A 16,112-nucleotide genomic window follows, 5' to 3' on the forward strand; every position below is an offset into this window, starting at 1 on the left:
TGCCCCATGGGAGTGTTGGGGGGGGACATGGGACCAAGGGGGGGGGCTGTGGGACCCCCCAGCTGCCCCATGGGAGTGTTGGGGGGGGACATGGGACCAAGGGGGGGGGTTGTGGGACCCCCAAGTGCCCCATGGGAGTGTTGGGGGGGGACGTGGGGCCAATGAGGGGGCTGTGGGACCCCCAACTGCCCCATGGGAGTGTTGGGGGGGGACATGGGACCAAGGGGGGGGGCTGTGGGACCCCCAAGTGCCCCGTGGGGCCCCTGGGGGGATATGGGACCCATGGGGGGGGGTTGCAAGACCCCTAACTGCCCCACATGTCCCCTGGGGGGGCATTGGGGGACCCCCGGGGGGCTGGGGGACCCCTAACTGCCCCATGGGGGGGGCTGGGGGGGCCCTCAACTACCCTCTGCAGCTCTGGGGGGGCTGGGATGCACTGGGGGGGCCCTTTACCTGTGTTCCCCGCTTACTGGGAGCACTGGGGCGCACTGGGGGCACCTGCACCCCCCCCCAACGCCCTGCCCCCCCCCCCCCAGCTGGAGCCGGACAAGCCCTACAGCTACGTGCCCCCCCCCGCGCCCCCCATTGCCCCCCCCTACGCCCAGGCCTGCTTCCTGCGGCGCCGCGACCTGCTGGCCAGGGAGCGCCGGGGCCCCCCCCGGCCCCCCCCGCGGCCCCCCCGGCGCACGGAGGCCTCCGCCTGCAACGAGGAGGAGGAGGAGGGGGAGGAGGGGGAGGAGGAAGGCGCAGCGGGGCCCTCGTGCGAGGGAGCTGCCGCGTGGGAGGAGCTGGACGTGCAAAGCCTCTCGTGCGAGGACGCGGGCGGGCGAGGAGCCGCCGTGCGAGGGTCCCCGTGCGAGGGGGAGGAAGAGGAGGGAGCACGAAGGCCCCCGTGCGAGGAGGAGGAAGAGGAGGCAGGAGGAAGGCCCTCGTGCGAGGAGGAGGAAGAGGAGGCAGGAGGAAGGCCCTCGTGCAAGGAGGAGGGAGGAGGAAGGCCCTCGTGCGAGGAGGAGGCAGGAGGAAGGCCCTCGTGCGAGGAGGAGGAAGAGGAGGCAGGAGGAAGGCCCTCGTGCGAGGAGGAGGAAGAGGAGGCAGGAGGAAGGCCCTCGTGCGAGGAGGAGGAAGAGGAGGGAGCACGAAGGCCCTCGTGCGAGGAGGAGGCAGGAGGAAGGCCCTCGTGCGAGGAGGAGGAAGAGGAGGGAGCACGAAGGCCCTCGTGCGAGGAGGAGGCAGGAGGAAGGCCCTCGTGCGAGGAGGAGGAAGAGGAGGCAGGAGGAAGGCCCTCGTGCGAGGGAGAGGAAGAGGAGGCAGGAGGAAGGCCCTCGTGCGAGGAGGAGGAAGAGGAGGGAAGAGGAAGGCCCTCGTGCGAGGAGGAGGAAGAGGAGGCAGGAGGAAGGCCCTCGTGCGAGGGAGAGGAAGAGGAGGCAGGAGGAAGGCCCTCGTGCGAGGAGGAGGCAGGAGGAAGGCCCTCGTGCGAGGAGGAGGAAGAGGAGGCAGGAGGAAGGCCCTCGTGCGAGGGGGAGGAAGAGGAGGCAGGAGGAAGGCCCTCGTGCGAGGACCGGGCCGTGCCAGGCCCCTCGTGCCAGGCGTCGCGCCACCCGTGAGCCAGCGCCGCGTTTGCCCCGGTTTCAATAAAAGCGGTGCTGCCAGCGCGTCCCGGACGCCTGGGCCCCGCGGCGGGCGGGGGCGGGGTTTATTGGGGGGGGGTTTATTGGGGGGGGGGGGTCAGTCCTGCTTGGCGCGCGAGGCCTCGGCGTTGGCGCGCAGCACGGCGCCCGGGCTGGGGTAGGGGCGCTGCTGGAAGAGGGGCCCCGCCGCCGTCGTGTCCGCCCCGGTCTTGGCCTCGTTGCGCTTGGGCAGCCCCGTGGACCACGTGCCCCTGCGGGGGGGGGGGGCGGGGACAGCGTCAGGCCACGCCCACCGCCGGCCAGGCCACGCCCACCGTGCAGAGACCCCGCCTCCCTTTGTATCACCCGTGCCTGGACCCTCCCTGTGTGGCTCCACCCCCTTGAGGCCCCGCCCATTCCCTTGAGGCCCCGCCCACTCCCCTCGAGGCCCCGCCCATTCCCTTGAAGCCCCGCCCACTCCCTCAGGCTCCGCCCCCCGGGGGGCAGGGCTCACCGGGGGGCGTCGGAGTAGGCGCTGGGGTCCATGGGGTCCAGCTCCTCGTCCTTGCGGCTACCTGGGGGGCAGGGGGGGGTCAGCGGGGGGGCCTGCCCCATAGAATGGCCCAGCCCCCCCTTTCCCGCCCCACGGAATAGCCCATTTCCCCCCCCCTTTCTGCCCCATAGAACGGCCCAGCCCCCCCTTTCCCGCCCCACGGAATAGCCCATTCCCCCCCCCTTTCTGCCCCATAGAACGGCCCAGCCCCCCCTTTCCCGCCCCACGGAATAGCCCATTCCCCCCCCCTTTCTGCCCCATAGAATGGCCCAGCCCCCCCTTTCCCGCCCCACAGAATAGCCCATTCCCCCCCCTTCTGCCCCATAGAACGCCCAGCCCCCCCTTTCCCACCCCATGGACTGGCCCAGCCACCCCATGTGTCCCCCCCCCATTGGAATATCCCCCCCCTCCTTCCCTGCCCCACGGAATAACCCAGCCCCCCAGCCCCAGAGGAGCCCCACCAAGGCGGGTCCTGCCCCACGGCCCCCCCCAACCCCCCTGCCCTTTCCCTGCCCCATAGAACAGCTCTTCGCCCCCACCCCCCCCATAACCTTCCCCCCACCGAGCAGCTCATTGGCACCGAATGCCTCCCCCCCGTGCCCCCCCGGTCCCTCCGTGGCCCCCCCGGCCCCCCCGGCCCCCCACCTTTCTTGCCCTTGGGGTAGGGCGCCAGCTCCTCCCGGCGATGGAAGCGGCGCTCGCGGGGCGGCGGCAGCGGCGGCTCCTCCCGCTCCTTCTCGTAGCCCCGCTCGGGGGGCTCCTCCGCCTCTGCGGGGGGGGGGCCCAGGTGTCCGGGGGGGGCCCCGCCCCCGCCCCACGCCGCCCCCCGTCTCCCCCCCCCCCCCGCGCTCACCTGGGCCGCCCTTGAGGCGCTTGGCCGCCTTGGTGACGACGGAGCCGGGGTCGGTGGGCGGCAGCCAGGACACCAGGTCGTTCTCCACGTTCCAGTAGTAGGGCAGGCCGCTGCGGGGCGGGAGGGCCCGTAGCGCCGGGGGGGCAGCGCGGGGGGGGGGCGCCGGGGGGGGCGGGGGGGGGGGCTCACCAGGTGGGGTCGACGACCTTGTACCAGGGGGGCGGCAGCCCCTCCAGCCGCGAGGCCTCGTAGTCCACGTGCGCGTCGTCGTAGTCCTCCGCGATGATCTCCTCCTCCGGCTCTGGGGGCGGGGCCTCGCGTGGCCACGCCCCCCCCCCGGCCACGGACACGCCCCCCCCCACGCCCCCGCAGCCAATGACCTGCCCCTGCAGCCCCGAGGCCCTCCTGCAGCCCAGGCCCCGCCCACTATGTAGGCCCCGCCCCTTCAGCCCCTGGGCCCACCCACAGCCCAGGCCCCACCCACTATGCAGGCCCCGCCCCTTCAGCCCCTGAGCCCACCCACAGCCCAGGCCCCGCCCCCTGACACCACCCACAGCCCTTAGCCCCGCCCCCAGCCTGGACCCCGCCCCCACAGCCCAGCCCAGCCCCCTGACACCACCCACAGCCCTTAGCCACGCCCCCAGCCTGGGCCCCACCCCCACAGCCCCGCCCCACCCCCTGACACCACCCACAGCCCTTAGCCACGCCCCCAGCCTGGGCCCCACCCCCACAGCCCAGCCCCGCCCCCTGACACCACCCACAGCCCTTAGCCACGCCCCCAGCCTGGACCCCGCCCCCACAGCCCAGCCCCGCCCCCTGACACCACCCACAGCCCTTAGCCACGCCCCCAGCCTGGACCCCGCCCCCGCAGCCCAGCCCCGCCCTGCACACCCCAAGCCCCGCCCCCAATCCTGGCCCCGCCCCCCAGCACCGGCCGTGACCCCCCCCGCCCTGCCCCCCCGCAGCACCGTCCACCCGCGGCCCCGCCCCCTCCGCGCTGGCCCCGCCCCCTCGGGGTCGGCCCCGCCCCCTCACCGGGCTCCACGTGCTTGAGCAGCCCGCGCTTGGCCAGGCGGGACTGCAGGGCCACCGGCAGCGGCATGGTTCCGCCTGCGCGGGAGGCGGGGTCAGGCGAGGCCCCGCCCATCGGGCCCGCCCCCGGGCCCCGCCGCCGTCCCCCCCCCCGGCGCGGTGGGATCCCCCGCCCCCCCGCCGCGCCGACCCACCCCCGGCTCCGGCGCCGGCCGCGCTCGCTCCGCTCCGCTCCGCTCCGCTCCTCGCCGCCGCTCACGGGAACCGCCGCGGCCAATCGGCGCGCACCACGCCCCGCCCCGGCCCCGTGACGCGCGCGCAGCCAATCGGCGCCTCCCTCCGCCGCCGCCGCGGGGGGAGGAGGCGCGGCGGGAGCGCGAAGCGCCTCCTCAGGGGCCGGCGCGCCGCCCCCCCCACGTGACGGCCGGCGGCCAATCGGGCGGCGCACGTGACGGGGGCGGGGCCAGCGGCGGCGGCCATGGAGGAGTACGCGCGGGAGCCCTGGTAACCGCGGGGCGCGCGCGGGAAGCGCCAGCCCCCCCCCTCCGGGTCACGTGGCAGCGCCGCGAGCGCGGTGCGCGCGGGGGTGGGGGGAGGGCGGTGTGTGTGTGTGTGTGTGTGTGTGTGTGTGTGTGTGTGTGTGAGCGGCGCCATCTTGGGGCGGGGCGAGGCGCGGCGGGCGCGGCCATGTTGGCGCTACGGGGGGCGGGGGGGGACACGCGGAGCGGCGGCGGCTCTTCGCGCCCCCCCCGCGGCGATGACGTGGCGTGTCGGGGGGGGGTTAGGGGGGTCCCCCGGGGGGGTGGTTAGGGGGTCCCGGGGGGCTGTTTTGGGGGGGTCCCGGGGGGGCGGGGGTTCACGCGGGGTCCCCGCAGCCCCTGGCGCATCGTGGACGACTGCGGCGGCGCCTTCACCATGGGCGTCATCGGCGGCGGCGTCTTCCAGGCCGTCAAGGGCTTCCGCAACGCCCCCGCGGTGAGTCCCCGCCCCCGGCCACGCCCACCGCGGGGCGGGGTCTCTCTGGCCCCGCCCACCGCGGGGCGGGGCCTCATCCCCCCCCCCCCCCGGCAGGGCGTCCGCCATCGTCTGCGGGGCAGCGCCAGCGCCGTCCGCGTCCGGGCGCCCCAGATCGGAGGTAGGGGGTGGGCGGGGCCCGGGGAGGTGGGCGGGGCCTGGGCTGCTGTGGGAGGAGTCTGACTGGTGGGTGGGGCTTGGGGTGTGGGAGGAGCCTGGCTGGTGGGAGGGGCCTGGGTGGGGCTTGGGGATGTAGGAGGAGCCTAGCTGGTGGGCGGGGCTTGGGGTGTGGGTGGGGCCTGGTGGTGGGTGGGGCTTGGGACTGCTGGGGGCAGGGCCTGGGTGGGTGGGCGGGGCCTGGGGCAGCTGTGGGCGGGGCCAGGCTGGGTAGATGGGGCCTGGGGCTCCTGTCGGTGGGGCCAGGCTGGGTGGGCGGGGCCTGGGCAGCTGTGGGTGGGGCCAGGCTGGGTGGGCGGGGCCTGGGGTGCTGTGGGCGGGGCGTGGGTCTGTGGGCGGGGCCTGACGGCGGGGCAGGCAGCTTCGCGGTGTGGGGCGGGCTCTTCTCCACCATCGACTGCGGGCTGGTGCGGCTGCGGGGCCGCGAGGACCCCTGGAACTCCATCGCCTCCGGAGCCCTCACCGGCGCCGTCCTCGCCTCCCGCAGTGAGCGCCGGCACGGGGGCGCGCGACGGGGGGGCCGGGGGGGCTCCGGGGGGCCATGGGGGGCTCTGGGGGCATGGGGGGGGCCATGGGGGGCTCTGGGGGCATGGTGGGGGGCTCCGGGGGGCTCTGGGGGCATGGTGGGGGGCTCCGGGGGGGCCATGGGGGGTTCTGGGAGCATGGTGGGGGGCTCCGGGGGGCCATGGGGGGCTCTGGGGGCATGGTGGGGGGTTCCAGGGGGCCATGGGGGGCTCTGGAGGGATGGGGGGGGCTCCGGGGGGCCATGGGGGGCTCTGGGAGCATGGTGGGGGGGCCATGGGGGGCTCTGGGGGTATGGTGGGGTGCTCTAGAGGGACTGGGGGGGGCTCTGGGGGGCTGTAGGGGTCTCTGGGGGGGTGGGGGGGGGCTCCAGGGGGCCATGGGGGGCTCTGGGGGGGCCACAGGGAGCTCTGGAAGACCACGGGGGGCTCTGGGGAGATGTGGGGGGGCTCCAGGGGGCTCTGGGGGGCCATAAGGGTCCCTAGGGGGACAGTGGGGGTCTCTGGGGGGCCGTAGGGATCTCTGGGGGGGCTCAGGGGGCCACAGGAGTCTCTGGGGGCACGGTGGGGGCTCATGGGGGCTTCAGGGGAGCCATAGGGGTCTTTGGGGGGCCGTAGGGGTCTCGGGGGGGCAGTGGGGGGCTCCAGGGGGGCCATAGGGGTCTCTGGGGGGGTGGTGGGGGGCTCTGGGAGGGGTCCGTGCACCCCATAACCCTGTGCCCCCCCCCCCAGGCGGCCCCCTGGCCATGGTGGGCTCGGCCATGATGGGGGGGATCCTGCTGGCGCTCATCGAGGGGGTGGGGATCCTGCTGACCCGCTACACGGCCCCCCAGTTCCACAACCGTGAGTCACTGGGGGGCACTGGGAGCACTGCGGGGGGAGGGGGCGGCCCCCAGTGCCCACCCAGGGGGGTACTGGGGGCCTGGGGGGGGCCGGGGGGGGCAGCAGCACTAACCCCCCCTCCTCCCCCCCAGCGAGCCCCTTCGCCGAGGACCCCTCCCAGCTGCCGGCCCGGCCCCCCCACGGCGACGCCCCCTCCCTGTGACGCTGCTCGGCCCCGCCCCCCGGTGGCCCCTCCTACCAGGAGGCCCCGCCCTCGGAGGCCCCTCCCACCAGGAGGCCCCGCCCCCACTCTTTTGGATGTGTTTTTTTTCACGACAAATACAGACGTTTTGGGCAATCCCGCGTGGTCGGTGCCGGGGGGGGGGGGGGCCGGACGCTGGGGCCCCTCGCTGGGTGGGGGGTGACGTCATCGCCTGAGCCCCGCCCCACGCTGCGACGTTACAGGGCGTGGCATGGCAGTGATGTCATCGGGGCACCGCCCCTTTATTAAGGCCCGGGGGTCACAGTGCAGAGGTCAAGGCACCAGAGGTCAGGGGTCAGCATCGGGGGTGAGGGGGCAGCTGCGGTCCCGGGGGGGGGGCCGGCCCCATAGCGGCCCCCCCCGCCCCATAGCGGCCCCCCCTGACCCACAGCCCCCCCCCAGCTCATGGATGCCTCCAAACGTGGCCGCCGGGCCCCGCCCCCTCTCCGCCCACGTGCTCCCGAGGCCCCGCCCCCACCTGCCCACGTGCTCCCGAGGCCCCGCCCCACATCCACGAGGCCACACCCCCTACGTGCCCAGCGGCTCCCGAGGCTCCGCCCCAAACCTGTCACTCACAGAGCAGCCCTGCCCATGGGCTCCCGAGGCCCCGCCCCTGGCCCCGCCCCCAGCCTGCTGCCACGCTCTGCCCCGCCCCACGGGGGAGGAGCCTGGCCCCGCGGCCCCGCCCCCTCCCTTCGCCCCGCCCCCTGCTCGTGGGGGTAGCGGGGGGGCAGCCCCCCCCCGGCCTTATCGCGGCGCCCGGCCGCGGCGTCGCCCAGTGCTGGTTGTTCGTCCTCAGTGCAGGGCAACAGGTGCGCGGGGCCCCGGACGCCTGGGCCCCCCGGACGCCTGGGCCCCGGGGCGGGGGCCTGGACGCCGGGGTCCTGGGGGGGGGGGGGCACAGGGGGGCCCCCCGGACGCCTGGGCCTGGGGGTGGGGGGCATCGGGACACCGGGGTCCCGGGGTGGGGGGGCGCGGTGGGGTCCCGGACGCCTGGGCCCTGGGAGGTGGGGGGGGCAGTGGGATCCCCGGACGCCTGGGCCCCAGGGTGGGGGGCACCGGGATGCTGGGGGCCCAGGGGGTGGTGGGGGGCAGTGGGATCCCCGGACGCCTGGGCCCCGGGGGGGGGGCATTGGGATGCCGGGGTCCCGGGGGGTGGTGGGGAGTGGGGCGCGGTGGGACCCCCGGACTCCTGGGCCCCTGGGGGGTGGGGGGTGGGGCGTGGGGGGGCACTGGGACACCTGGGCCCCTGGGGGTGGGGGTCCCCCGGACGCCTGGGCCCCTGGGGGTGGGGATGTGGGGTGCAGTGGGGCCCCTGGACACGGGGCTCAGGGGTCTCCCGGACGCCTGGGCCCGCGCCTCGACGTCCCCCCCGTGGCGTCACGGGGCCGAGCCCCGCCGGGTGTTGGGGGCTGATAAGGGCCGGGGGGGGGGGGGGGGGGGAGACGCCCAGGGCGCAGCCCGTCCCCGCGGGGCCCAGGCGTCCGGGCAGCGCCGGACTCCTGGGCCCCCGCCGCCCCCCCGCCGCAGCACCATGGCCGCCCTGCTCCGCTGCCCCGCGCTGCGCCGCGACCCCCGGCTGCTGCTGGCGCTGGCCCGCGGCATGGCCGCCGCCCCCCCCCGCGCCCACCCAGGTGCGCCCGGACGCCGGGGCCCCGCGCGGCCTCCCTCGGGGGGGGGGGGTTGGGGGGGGGGTGCCCGGACGCCTGGGCTCGCTGACCCCCCCCCCCCCCCCCCCGCAGATGAGCCGGCGGCCCAGTGCCCCTTCATGGAGCTGGGGGGGGGCAGCGCCTTCGTGCAGCGTGCCCCCCCCGAGGTGCAGGAGGACGTCGGCCCCCGCGAGCCAGGTGAGGGGCCCCGGCGTCCGGGCGGCGGGGCCTTTTGGAGGGGGGGGGCCCCAGGCGCTCCCCCCCCTCCCCCCCGCGTCGGGGGGCCCCGGCGTCCGGCTGACCCACGCACCCCGCAGCCCCCCCGGACGCGCTGCTGCTGTCGCTGCTGGAGCCCGAGGAGGGGCCGGAGCCCGAGGACGAGCGGCGGCTGCAGGACAACCTGCCCGGTGGGGGCCGCGGCGGCGGCGGGGGGGGCCCGGGGGGTGCTCTGGGGTGCCATGGGGGGGATTTGGGGTGCAATGGGGGGGATTTGGGGTGCATTGGGGGGGATTTGGGGTGCAAGGGGGGGATTTGGGGTGCAATGGGGGGGGATTTGGGGCGCTCTGGGGTGCCACGGGGGCGGATTTGAGGTGCAATGGGGGGGGTTGGGGTGCATTAGGGTGCTCTGGGGGGGATTTGGGGTGCAGCAGGGTGGATTTGGGGTGCAAGGGGGGGATTTGGGGTGCAAGGGGGTGCAATGGGGGGGATTTGGGTTGCAATGGGGTGCCATGGGGGTGGATTTGGGGTGCGATGGGGGAGATTTGGGGTGCAATGGGCTGCAATGGGGTGGATTTGGGGTGCAACGGGGGGGTTTAGGGTGCTCTGGGGTGGACTTGGGGCATTCTGAGGTGCCATGGGGGTGGATTTGGGGTGCGATGGGGGGGTTGGGGCATGTTGGGGGGCTTTGGGGTGCTCTGGGGTGCCACGGGGGTGGATTTGGGGTGCAGTGGGGCACTCTGGGGTGCATTAGGGTGCTCCGGGGTGGCTTTGGGCTGCAGTGGGGCACATTTGGGGCACGCAGGGGTGGATTCGGGGTGCAGCGGGGGGGCTCGGGCTGCAGTGGGGCAGATTCGGGGTGCAGCGGGGGGGCTCGGGCTGCAGTGGGGCGCATTTGGGGCACGCAGGGGCAGATTTGGGGTGCAGCGGGGCGGATTTGGGGTGCAGCGGGGTGGATTTGGGCTGCAGTGGGGCAGATTTGGGGCACGCAGGGGTGGATTCGGGGTGCAGCGGGGTGGATTCGGGGTGCAGCGGGGGGGCTCGGGCTGCAGTGGGGCTGCAGTGGGGCTGCAGCGGGGGGCCTCAGGCTGCAGTGGGGGGGTTGCATTGCAATGGGGTGGCTTTGGGGTGCAGTGGGGTGGATTCAGGGTGCAGTGGGGCGGATTCGGGGTGCAGCGGGGTGGATTCGGGCTGCAGCGGGGGGGCTCGGGCTGCAGTGGGGCTGCCGTGGGGCTGCAGCGGGGGGGCTCGGGCTGCAGTGGGGCTGCAGTGGGGCTGCCGTGGGGCTGCAGCGGGGGGGCTCGGGCTGCAGCGGGGCTGCAGTGGGGCTGCAGCGGGGCGCTGACCCCCCCGGCCCCCGCGCAGAGGACGCCTTCCCCTACGAGGCGGCGCTGGGGGCCCGGCTGGCGGGGCTGCGCCGCTCGCACACCTACCGCGTCTTCACCGCCCTGGCCCGCCGCGCCGCCGCCCCCCCCCTGGCCGCCGCCGGCCCCCGCCGCCGCCCCGTGCAGGTCTGGTGCTCCAACGACTACCTGGGCATGAGCCGGCACCCCGCCGTGCTGCGCGCCGCCAGGTCCGACCCCCGCGACCCCCGCGACCCCCAAAATGCCTCTGGGAGCCCTGGGACCCCCCGGGACCCCCAAAATGCCTCTGGGAGCCCTGGGACCCCCCCGGGACCCCCAAAGACCCCTGGGAGCCCCCGGGACCCCCCCGGGACCCCCAAAATACCCTTGGGACTCACCCAAAATACCCCTGGGACTCACCCAAAATACCCCTGGGACCCCTCACATACCCTCCAGGACCCCAAAGACCCCCCCAAAATACCCCTGGGAGCCCTGGGACACCCCCGGGACCCCCAAAATACCTCTGGGAGCCCCCAAAATACCCCTGGGACCCCCAAAGACCCCTGGGAGCCCCCAAAATACCCCTGGGAGCCCTGGGACCCCCCCGGGACCCCCAAAGACCCCTGGGAGCCCCCAAAATACCCCTGGGACCCCCCACATACCCCTGGGGCACCCTGGGACCCCCCTGGGCACCCCAAACACCCCCCAAATGCCCCTCTGAGCACCCTAAGGACCCCAAATACTCCCCTGGACACCCCAAATACCCCCTTGGAGACCCCAAGGACCCCAAATACCCCCGCGGGCACCCCAGATCCCCCCCCAGAGACCCCGAGGACCCCAAATCCCCCCCCCGGAGACCCCGAGGACCCCAAATACCCCCGCGGGCACCCCAGATCCCCCCCAGACACCCCAAGGACCCCAAATCCCCCCCCGGAGACCCCAAGGACCCCAAATACCCCCCTGGGCACCCCGAGGACCCCAAATCCCCCCCCCGGAGACCCCAAGGACCCCAAATACCCCCCTGGGCACCCCAGATCCCCCCAGACACCCAAGGACCCCAAATCCCCCCCCCGCGGACACCCCAAGGACCCCAAATACCCCCTTGGGCACCCCAAATACCCCCCCGGAGACCCCAAGGACCCCAAATACCCCCCTGGGCACCCCGAGGACCCCAAATCCCCCCCCCGGAGACCCCAAGGACCCCAAATCCCCCCCCCCGGAGACCCCGAGGACCCCAAATCCCCCCCAGCCCCCCCCCCCAAGCCTCGCGTCCCCGGCGCTGACGCCCGTCGCAGGGCGGCGCTGGGGGCTCACGGCCTGGGCGCGGGGGGCACCCGCAACATCGCCGGGACGTCGCCGCTGCACGGGGCGCTGGAGACGGCGCTGGCCCGGCTGCACCGACAGCCCCGCGCCCTGCTCTTCTCCTCCTGCTTCGCCGCCAACGACACGGCGCTGGCCACCCTGGTCCGCCTGCTGCCCGGTACGGGGACGCGCCCGGACGCCTGGGCCCCGCGCCCGGACGCCTGGGCCCCGCGCTGCACACACGCGCCCGGACGCCTGGGCCCCGCGCCGCACGGACGCGCCCGGACGCCTGGGCCCTGCACCGCATGCACGCACCCGGACGCCTGGGCCCCGCGCCCGGACGCCTGGGCCCCGTGCTGCGCGGATGCGCCCGGACGCCTGGGCCCCGCACCTGACGGACGCCCCTTTGCAGGCTGCGAGGTGTTCTCGGACGCGGGGAACCACGCGTCCATGATCCAGGGCATCCGGGCGGGCGGGGGGCCCAAGCACGTCTTCCGCCACAACGACCCCCAGCACCTGGCCCAGCTGCTGGCCCGCGCCCGCCCCGGGCTGCCCCGCATCGTCGCCTTCGAGTCCCTCCACTCCATGGACGGTGCGTGTCCCCCCGGGGGGGCCCCACCTCCTGGGAGCCCCCCAACCTCCCGGGGGACCCCCCGAACTTCCTGGGGGATCCCCAACGTCCTGGGAGACCCCCAACCTCCTGGGAGACCCTGGGAGACCCCCGAACCTCCTGGGAGACCCCCCCAACCTCCCGGGGAGACCCCCAACCTCCCAGGGAGACCCTGAACCTGCTGGGAGACCCCCCGAATCTCCTGGGAGGCCCCCAACCTCCTGGGAGCCCCCCAACCTCCCGGGGGACCCCCTGAATCTCCTGGGGACCCCCTAATCTCCTGGGGACCCCCAACCTCCTGGGAGACCCTCAACGTCCCGGGGGACCCCTAGAACCTCCTGGGGAGCCCCAACCTCCTGGGAGACCCCCAACCTCCCGAGGATCTTCTGGGGCTCCAATGACCCCCCAAACCTGCCGGGGCTCCAGGGACCCCTAGAACATCCCAGGGACCCCAAAACCCCCCAGAGATCCCCCAAAACCTCCTGGGACCCCCAGATCCCCCTGGGGCTCCTGGGAGCCCCCAACCCCCCCGGAGACCCCTAAGGCCCCTGTGATGTCCCGGGCTCCCTGGGTGCTCCCCGGCCCCACATCGCCCCACATCGCCCCACATCGCCCCACATCGTCCCCGTCCTGACCCGGCGTGTCGGCGGCAGGCTCCATCGCGCCGCTGGAGCAGCTCTGCGACGTGGCGCACGCCCACGGGGCACTCACCTTCGTGGACGAGGTCCACGCCGTGGGGCTCTATGGGGCGCGCGGGGCCGGCATCGCCGAGCGCGACGGCGTCGCCCACAAGGTCGACATCGTCTCCGGCACCCTCGGTGAGGCCCCGGGGGGTGGGGGGCGCCCGGGGGGGGCGGGGGACCCCGGGGGGGGGCTGGGGGACCTGGGGGGGGGCTGTGGGGCTGTGGGACCCCCCAAGGAGGCCATGGGGGGGTCTATGGGGCTGTGGGACCTGCAGGGGAGGCCCTGGGGGGGGTCTGTGGGGCTGTGGGACCCCCCAGGGGAGGCCATGGGGGGGTCTATGGGGCCCTGGGGGGGTCTGTGGGGTTGTGGGACCCCCAGGGAGGCCATGGGGGGGTCTATGGGGCTGTGGGACCCGCAGGGGAGGCCATGGGGGGGTCTATGGGGCCTGGGGGGTCTGTGGGGCTGTGGGACCTGCAGGGGAGGCCATGGGGGGGTCTATGGGGCCCTGGGGGGGTCTGTGGGGCTCTGGGACCCCCAGGGGAGGCCATGGGGGGGGGTCTATGGGGCCCTGGGGGGGGTCTGTGGGGCTGTGGGACCCCCCAGGGGAGGCCATGGGGGGGTCTGTGGGGCCCTGGGGGGGGTCTGTGGGGTTGTGGGACCCCCAGGGAGGCCATGGGGGGGTCTATGGGGTTGTGGGGCTCCCTGGGGGCGACCATGGGGGGGTCTGTGGGGCTATGGGACCCCCAGGGAAGGTGTGGGGGGCCGTGGGGGTCGTCCGTGGGGCCGCGGGACCCCCCCGGGGGGTCTATGGGGAGGTCTATGGGGCCACGGGAGAGGGTCTATGGGGCCGCGGGGGGGGCCGCGGGGCCGCCTGACCGCCGCGTGCCCCCCAGGGAAGGCGGTGGGCGCCGTGGGGGGCTACATCGCGGGGCCGGCGGCGCTGGTGGACGCGGTGCGCTCGCTGGGGCCCGGCTTCATCTTCACCACGGCGCTGCCGCCGGCCGTGGCCGCGGGGGCCCTGGCGGCGCTGCGGGTGCTGGGGGGCGCCGAGGGGGGGGCGCTGCGCCGGGCCCACCAGCGCCACGCCAAGCACCTGCGGCTGCTGCTGCGCGACCGCGGGCTGCCGGCCCTGCCCTGCCCCAGCCACATCGTCCCCCTGCGGGTGAGTGAGCGACGGGGGCCTGCCCGGACGCCTGGGCCCCTGGGGTGGGGGTCCTGCCCGGACGCCTGGGCCCCTGGGGTGTCTGGGGGGTCCCTGCCCGGACGCCTGGGCCCCGTGGGTGGGGGGACCTGCCGGCCCTGCCCTGCCCCAGCCACATCGTCCCCCTGCGGGTGAGTGAGCGACGGGGGCCTGCCCGGACGCCTGGGCCCCTGGGGTGTCTGGGGGGTCCCTGCCCGGACGCCTGGGCCCCGCGGGTGGGGGGTCCCTGCCCGGACGCCTGGGCCCCGGGGTGGGGGGTCCTGCCCGGACACCTGGGCCCCTGGGGTGGGGGGGTCCTGCCCGGACACCTGGGCCCCGCGGGTGGGGGTCCTGCCCGGACGCCTGGGCCCCTGGGGTGGGGGGGTCCTGCCCGGACACCTGGGCCCCTGGGGTGGGGGGACCTGCCCGGACGCCTGGGCCCCTGGGGTGGGGGGGTCCTGCCCAGACGCCTGGGCCCCTGGGGTGGGGGGTCCCTGCCGGCCCTGCCCTGCCCCAGCCACATCGTCCCCCTGCGGGTGAGTGAGCGACGGGGGCCTGCCCGGACGCCTGGGCCCCGCGGGTGGGGGTCCTGCCCGGACGCCTGGGCCCCTGGGGTGGGGGGACCTGCCCGGACGCCTGGGCCCCGCGGGTGGGGGGTCCCTGCCGGCCCTGCCCTGCCCCAGCCACATCGTCCCCCTGCGGGTGAGTGAGCGACGGGGGCCTGCCCGGACGCCTGGGCCCCTGGGGTGTCTGGGGGGTCCCTGCCCGGACGCCTGGGCCCCTGGGGTGGAGGGGGGTCCTGCCCGGACGCCTGGGCCCCTGGGGTGTCTGGGGGGTCCCTGCCCGGACGCCTGGGCCCCGTGGGTGGGGGGTCCTGCCTGGATGCCTGGGCCCCGGGGTGGGGGGTCCCTGCTGGCCCTGCCCTGCCCCAGCCACATCGTCCCCCTGCGGGTGAGTGAGCGACGACGGGGCCCTGCCCGGACGCCTGGGCCCCTGGGGTGGGGGGGATCCCTGCCCGGATGCCTGGGCCCCTGGGGTGGGGAGGGTCCCTGCCCGGACGCCTGGGCCCCGTGGGTGGGGGGTCCCTGCCCGGACGCCTGGGCCCCCGGGGTGGGGGGATCCCCGCCCGGACGCCTGGGCCCCCGGGGGGTGGGGGGATCCCCGCCCGGACGCCTGGGCCCCTGCGGTCTCTGGGGATCCCCGCCCGGACGCCTGGGCCCCCCGGGCGCCCCGGTGACGCGCGGCCCCGCGGGCGCAGGTGGGCGACGCGGCGCTGAACAGCCGCCTGAGCCGGGCGCTGCTGGAGGAGCACGGCCTCTACGCGCAGGCCATCAACTACCCCACGGTGCCGCGGGGGCAGGAGCTGCTGCGCCTGGCGCCCACCCCCCACCACACCCCCGCCATGATGGAGAACCTCGTGGGTGAGCGGGGCCGGGGGGCCGGCGGGGGGGCACTGGGGGAGATGGGGGGCACAGGGGACATGGGGGGTACTGGGATGCAGGGCCTGGGGGGCCGGGGCGGCGGGGCCGGAGGGCCCAGGGGGGCCGTGGGGCGGGGCCGTGGGGCGGGCAGGCGGGCGGGGGGACACTGGGGGACATGGGGGGCACTGGGACGCAGGGCCCGGGGGGGCCGTGGGGCGGGGCCGTGGGGCGGGCAGGCGGGCGGGGGGGCACTGGGGGAGACGGGGGGTACCGGGGACGCAGGGCCCGGGGGGGCCGTGGGGCGGGGCCATGGGGCGCCGTGGGGCCGGGCGCTGACGCTGCCTCCCGCAGCGCGGCTCTCCGAGTGCTGGGGGGAGCTGGGGCTGCCCCGCGAGGCCCCCCCGGGCCCGGCCTGCGCCTCCTGCCAGCGCCCGCTGCACCTGGCCCTCATGAGCGACTGGGAGCAGGAGCTCTTCGCCGGCCTGGGGCCGCTCTACGTCACCGCCCGGGCCTGAGCCCCCCGGACGCCGGGGCCCCCCGGACGCCAGGGCCCCCCGGACGCCGGGGCCCCGCTGCCGACGCCGCCCCCGCGCGCCACAGCCCCCCCGGACGCCAGGGCCCCCCGGACGCCGGGGCCCCGCTGCCGACGCCGCCCCCGGATGCTGGGCACCCCCCACCGCTGCCCCCCTCCCTCCCCCGGACGCCAGGGCCCTCCCGGACGCCTGGGCCCCTCCATGCAATAAAGCTCTCTGGCACCACCGCTGTCACCTGTCTCTTGGGGGGGCCCTGGCGTCTGGGCACCCCCCCGTGCGCCCCCCAAGCGCGGGCTGGGCGCCCCGGACACCTGGGCCCCCCAGGGCGGGGGG

The 16,112-nt window shown here is 76.3% G+C and overlaps 4 protein-coding genes across 6 annotated transcripts; 3 read left to right on the forward strand and 1 right to left on the reverse strand.

Moving 5' to 3' along the window:
• Nucleotides 1-431: 431 nt before the first annotated feature.
• Nucleotides 432-1,604, forward strand: LOC135325403 (zinc finger and BTB domain-containing protein 47-like). The gene has a single exon (XM_064503419.1). It carries the CDS (start codon nucleotides 432-434, stop codon nucleotides 1,602-1,604), a length of 1,173 nt encoding a protein of 390 aa, XP_064359489.1.
• Nucleotides 1,605-1,654: 50 nt separating this feature from the next.
• PQBP1 (polyglutamine binding protein 1) lies at nucleotides 1,655-4,364 on the reverse strand. Its single transcript, XM_064503460.1, has 7 exons — nucleotides 4,240-4,364; nucleotides 4,049-4,123; nucleotides 3,203-3,314; nucleotides 3,014-3,123; nucleotides 2,806-2,928; nucleotides 2,122-2,182; nucleotides 1,655-1,879 (listed from the first exon to the last, which is right to left on the reverse strand). The coding sequence occupies exons 2-7, from the start codon at nucleotides 4,113-4,115 to the stop codon at nucleotides 1,726-1,728; spliced, it is 627 nt and encodes a 208-aa protein (XP_064359530.1). The 5' UTR covers nucleotides 4,116-4,123; nucleotides 4,240-4,364; the 3' UTR covers nucleotides 1,655-1,725.
• A 37-nt stretch (nucleotides 4,365-4,401) lies between these two features.
• TIMM17B (translocase of inner mitochondrial membrane 17B) lies at nucleotides 4,402-6,937 on the forward strand. Of its 2 annotated transcripts, XM_064503462.1 has the most exons (6): nucleotides 4,402-4,549; nucleotides 4,921-5,020; nucleotides 5,117-5,180; nucleotides 5,594-5,722; nucleotides 6,490-6,600; nucleotides 6,732-6,937. In XM_064503462.1, the coding sequence occupies exons 1-6, from the start codon at nucleotides 4,524-4,526 to the stop codon at nucleotides 6,800-6,802; spliced, it is 501 nt and encodes a 166-aa protein (XP_064359532.1). In that variant the 5' UTR covers nucleotides 4,402-4,523; the 3' UTR covers nucleotides 6,803-6,937. The 2 variants fall into 2 exon arrangements, with proteins under 2 accessions (XP_064359532.1, XP_064359531.1); XM_064503461.1 differs by having other exon boundaries at nucleotides 4,921-5,180.
• A 245-nt stretch (nucleotides 6,938-7,182) lies between these two features.
• LOC135325409 (5-aminolevulinate synthase, erythroid-specific, mitochondrial-like) lies at nucleotides 7,183-16,004 on the forward strand. Of its 2 annotated transcripts, XM_064503443.1 has the most exons (11): nucleotides 7,183-7,653; nucleotides 8,372-8,475; nucleotides 8,584-8,688; nucleotides 8,808-8,897; nucleotides 10,072-10,279; nucleotides 11,345-11,529; nucleotides 11,764-11,943; nucleotides 12,615-12,779; nucleotides 13,539-13,807; nucleotides 15,084-15,246; nucleotides 15,598-16,004. In XM_064503443.1, exons 2-11 carry the CDS (start codon nucleotides 8,376-8,378, stop codon nucleotides 15,759-15,761), a joined length of 1,629 nt encoding a protein of 542 aa, XP_064359513.1. In that variant the 5' UTR covers nucleotides 7,183-7,653; nucleotides 8,372-8,375; the 3' UTR covers nucleotides 15,762-16,004. The 2 variants fall into 2 exon arrangements, with proteins under 2 accessions (XP_064359513.1, XP_064359512.1); XM_064503442.1 differs by lacking the exon at nucleotides 7,183-7,653 and having other exon boundaries at nucleotides 8,306-8,475.
• Nucleotides 16,005-16,112: the final 108 nt, after the last annotated feature.

The sequence above is a fragment of the Dromaius novaehollandiae genome, chromosome 37 (assembly GCF_036370855.1).
Source record: "Dromaius novaehollandiae isolate bDroNov1 chromosome 37, bDroNov1.hap1, whole genome shotgun sequence".
NCBI lineage: Eukaryota > Metazoa > Chordata > Aves > Casuariiformes > Dromaiidae > Dromaius > Dromaius novaehollandiae.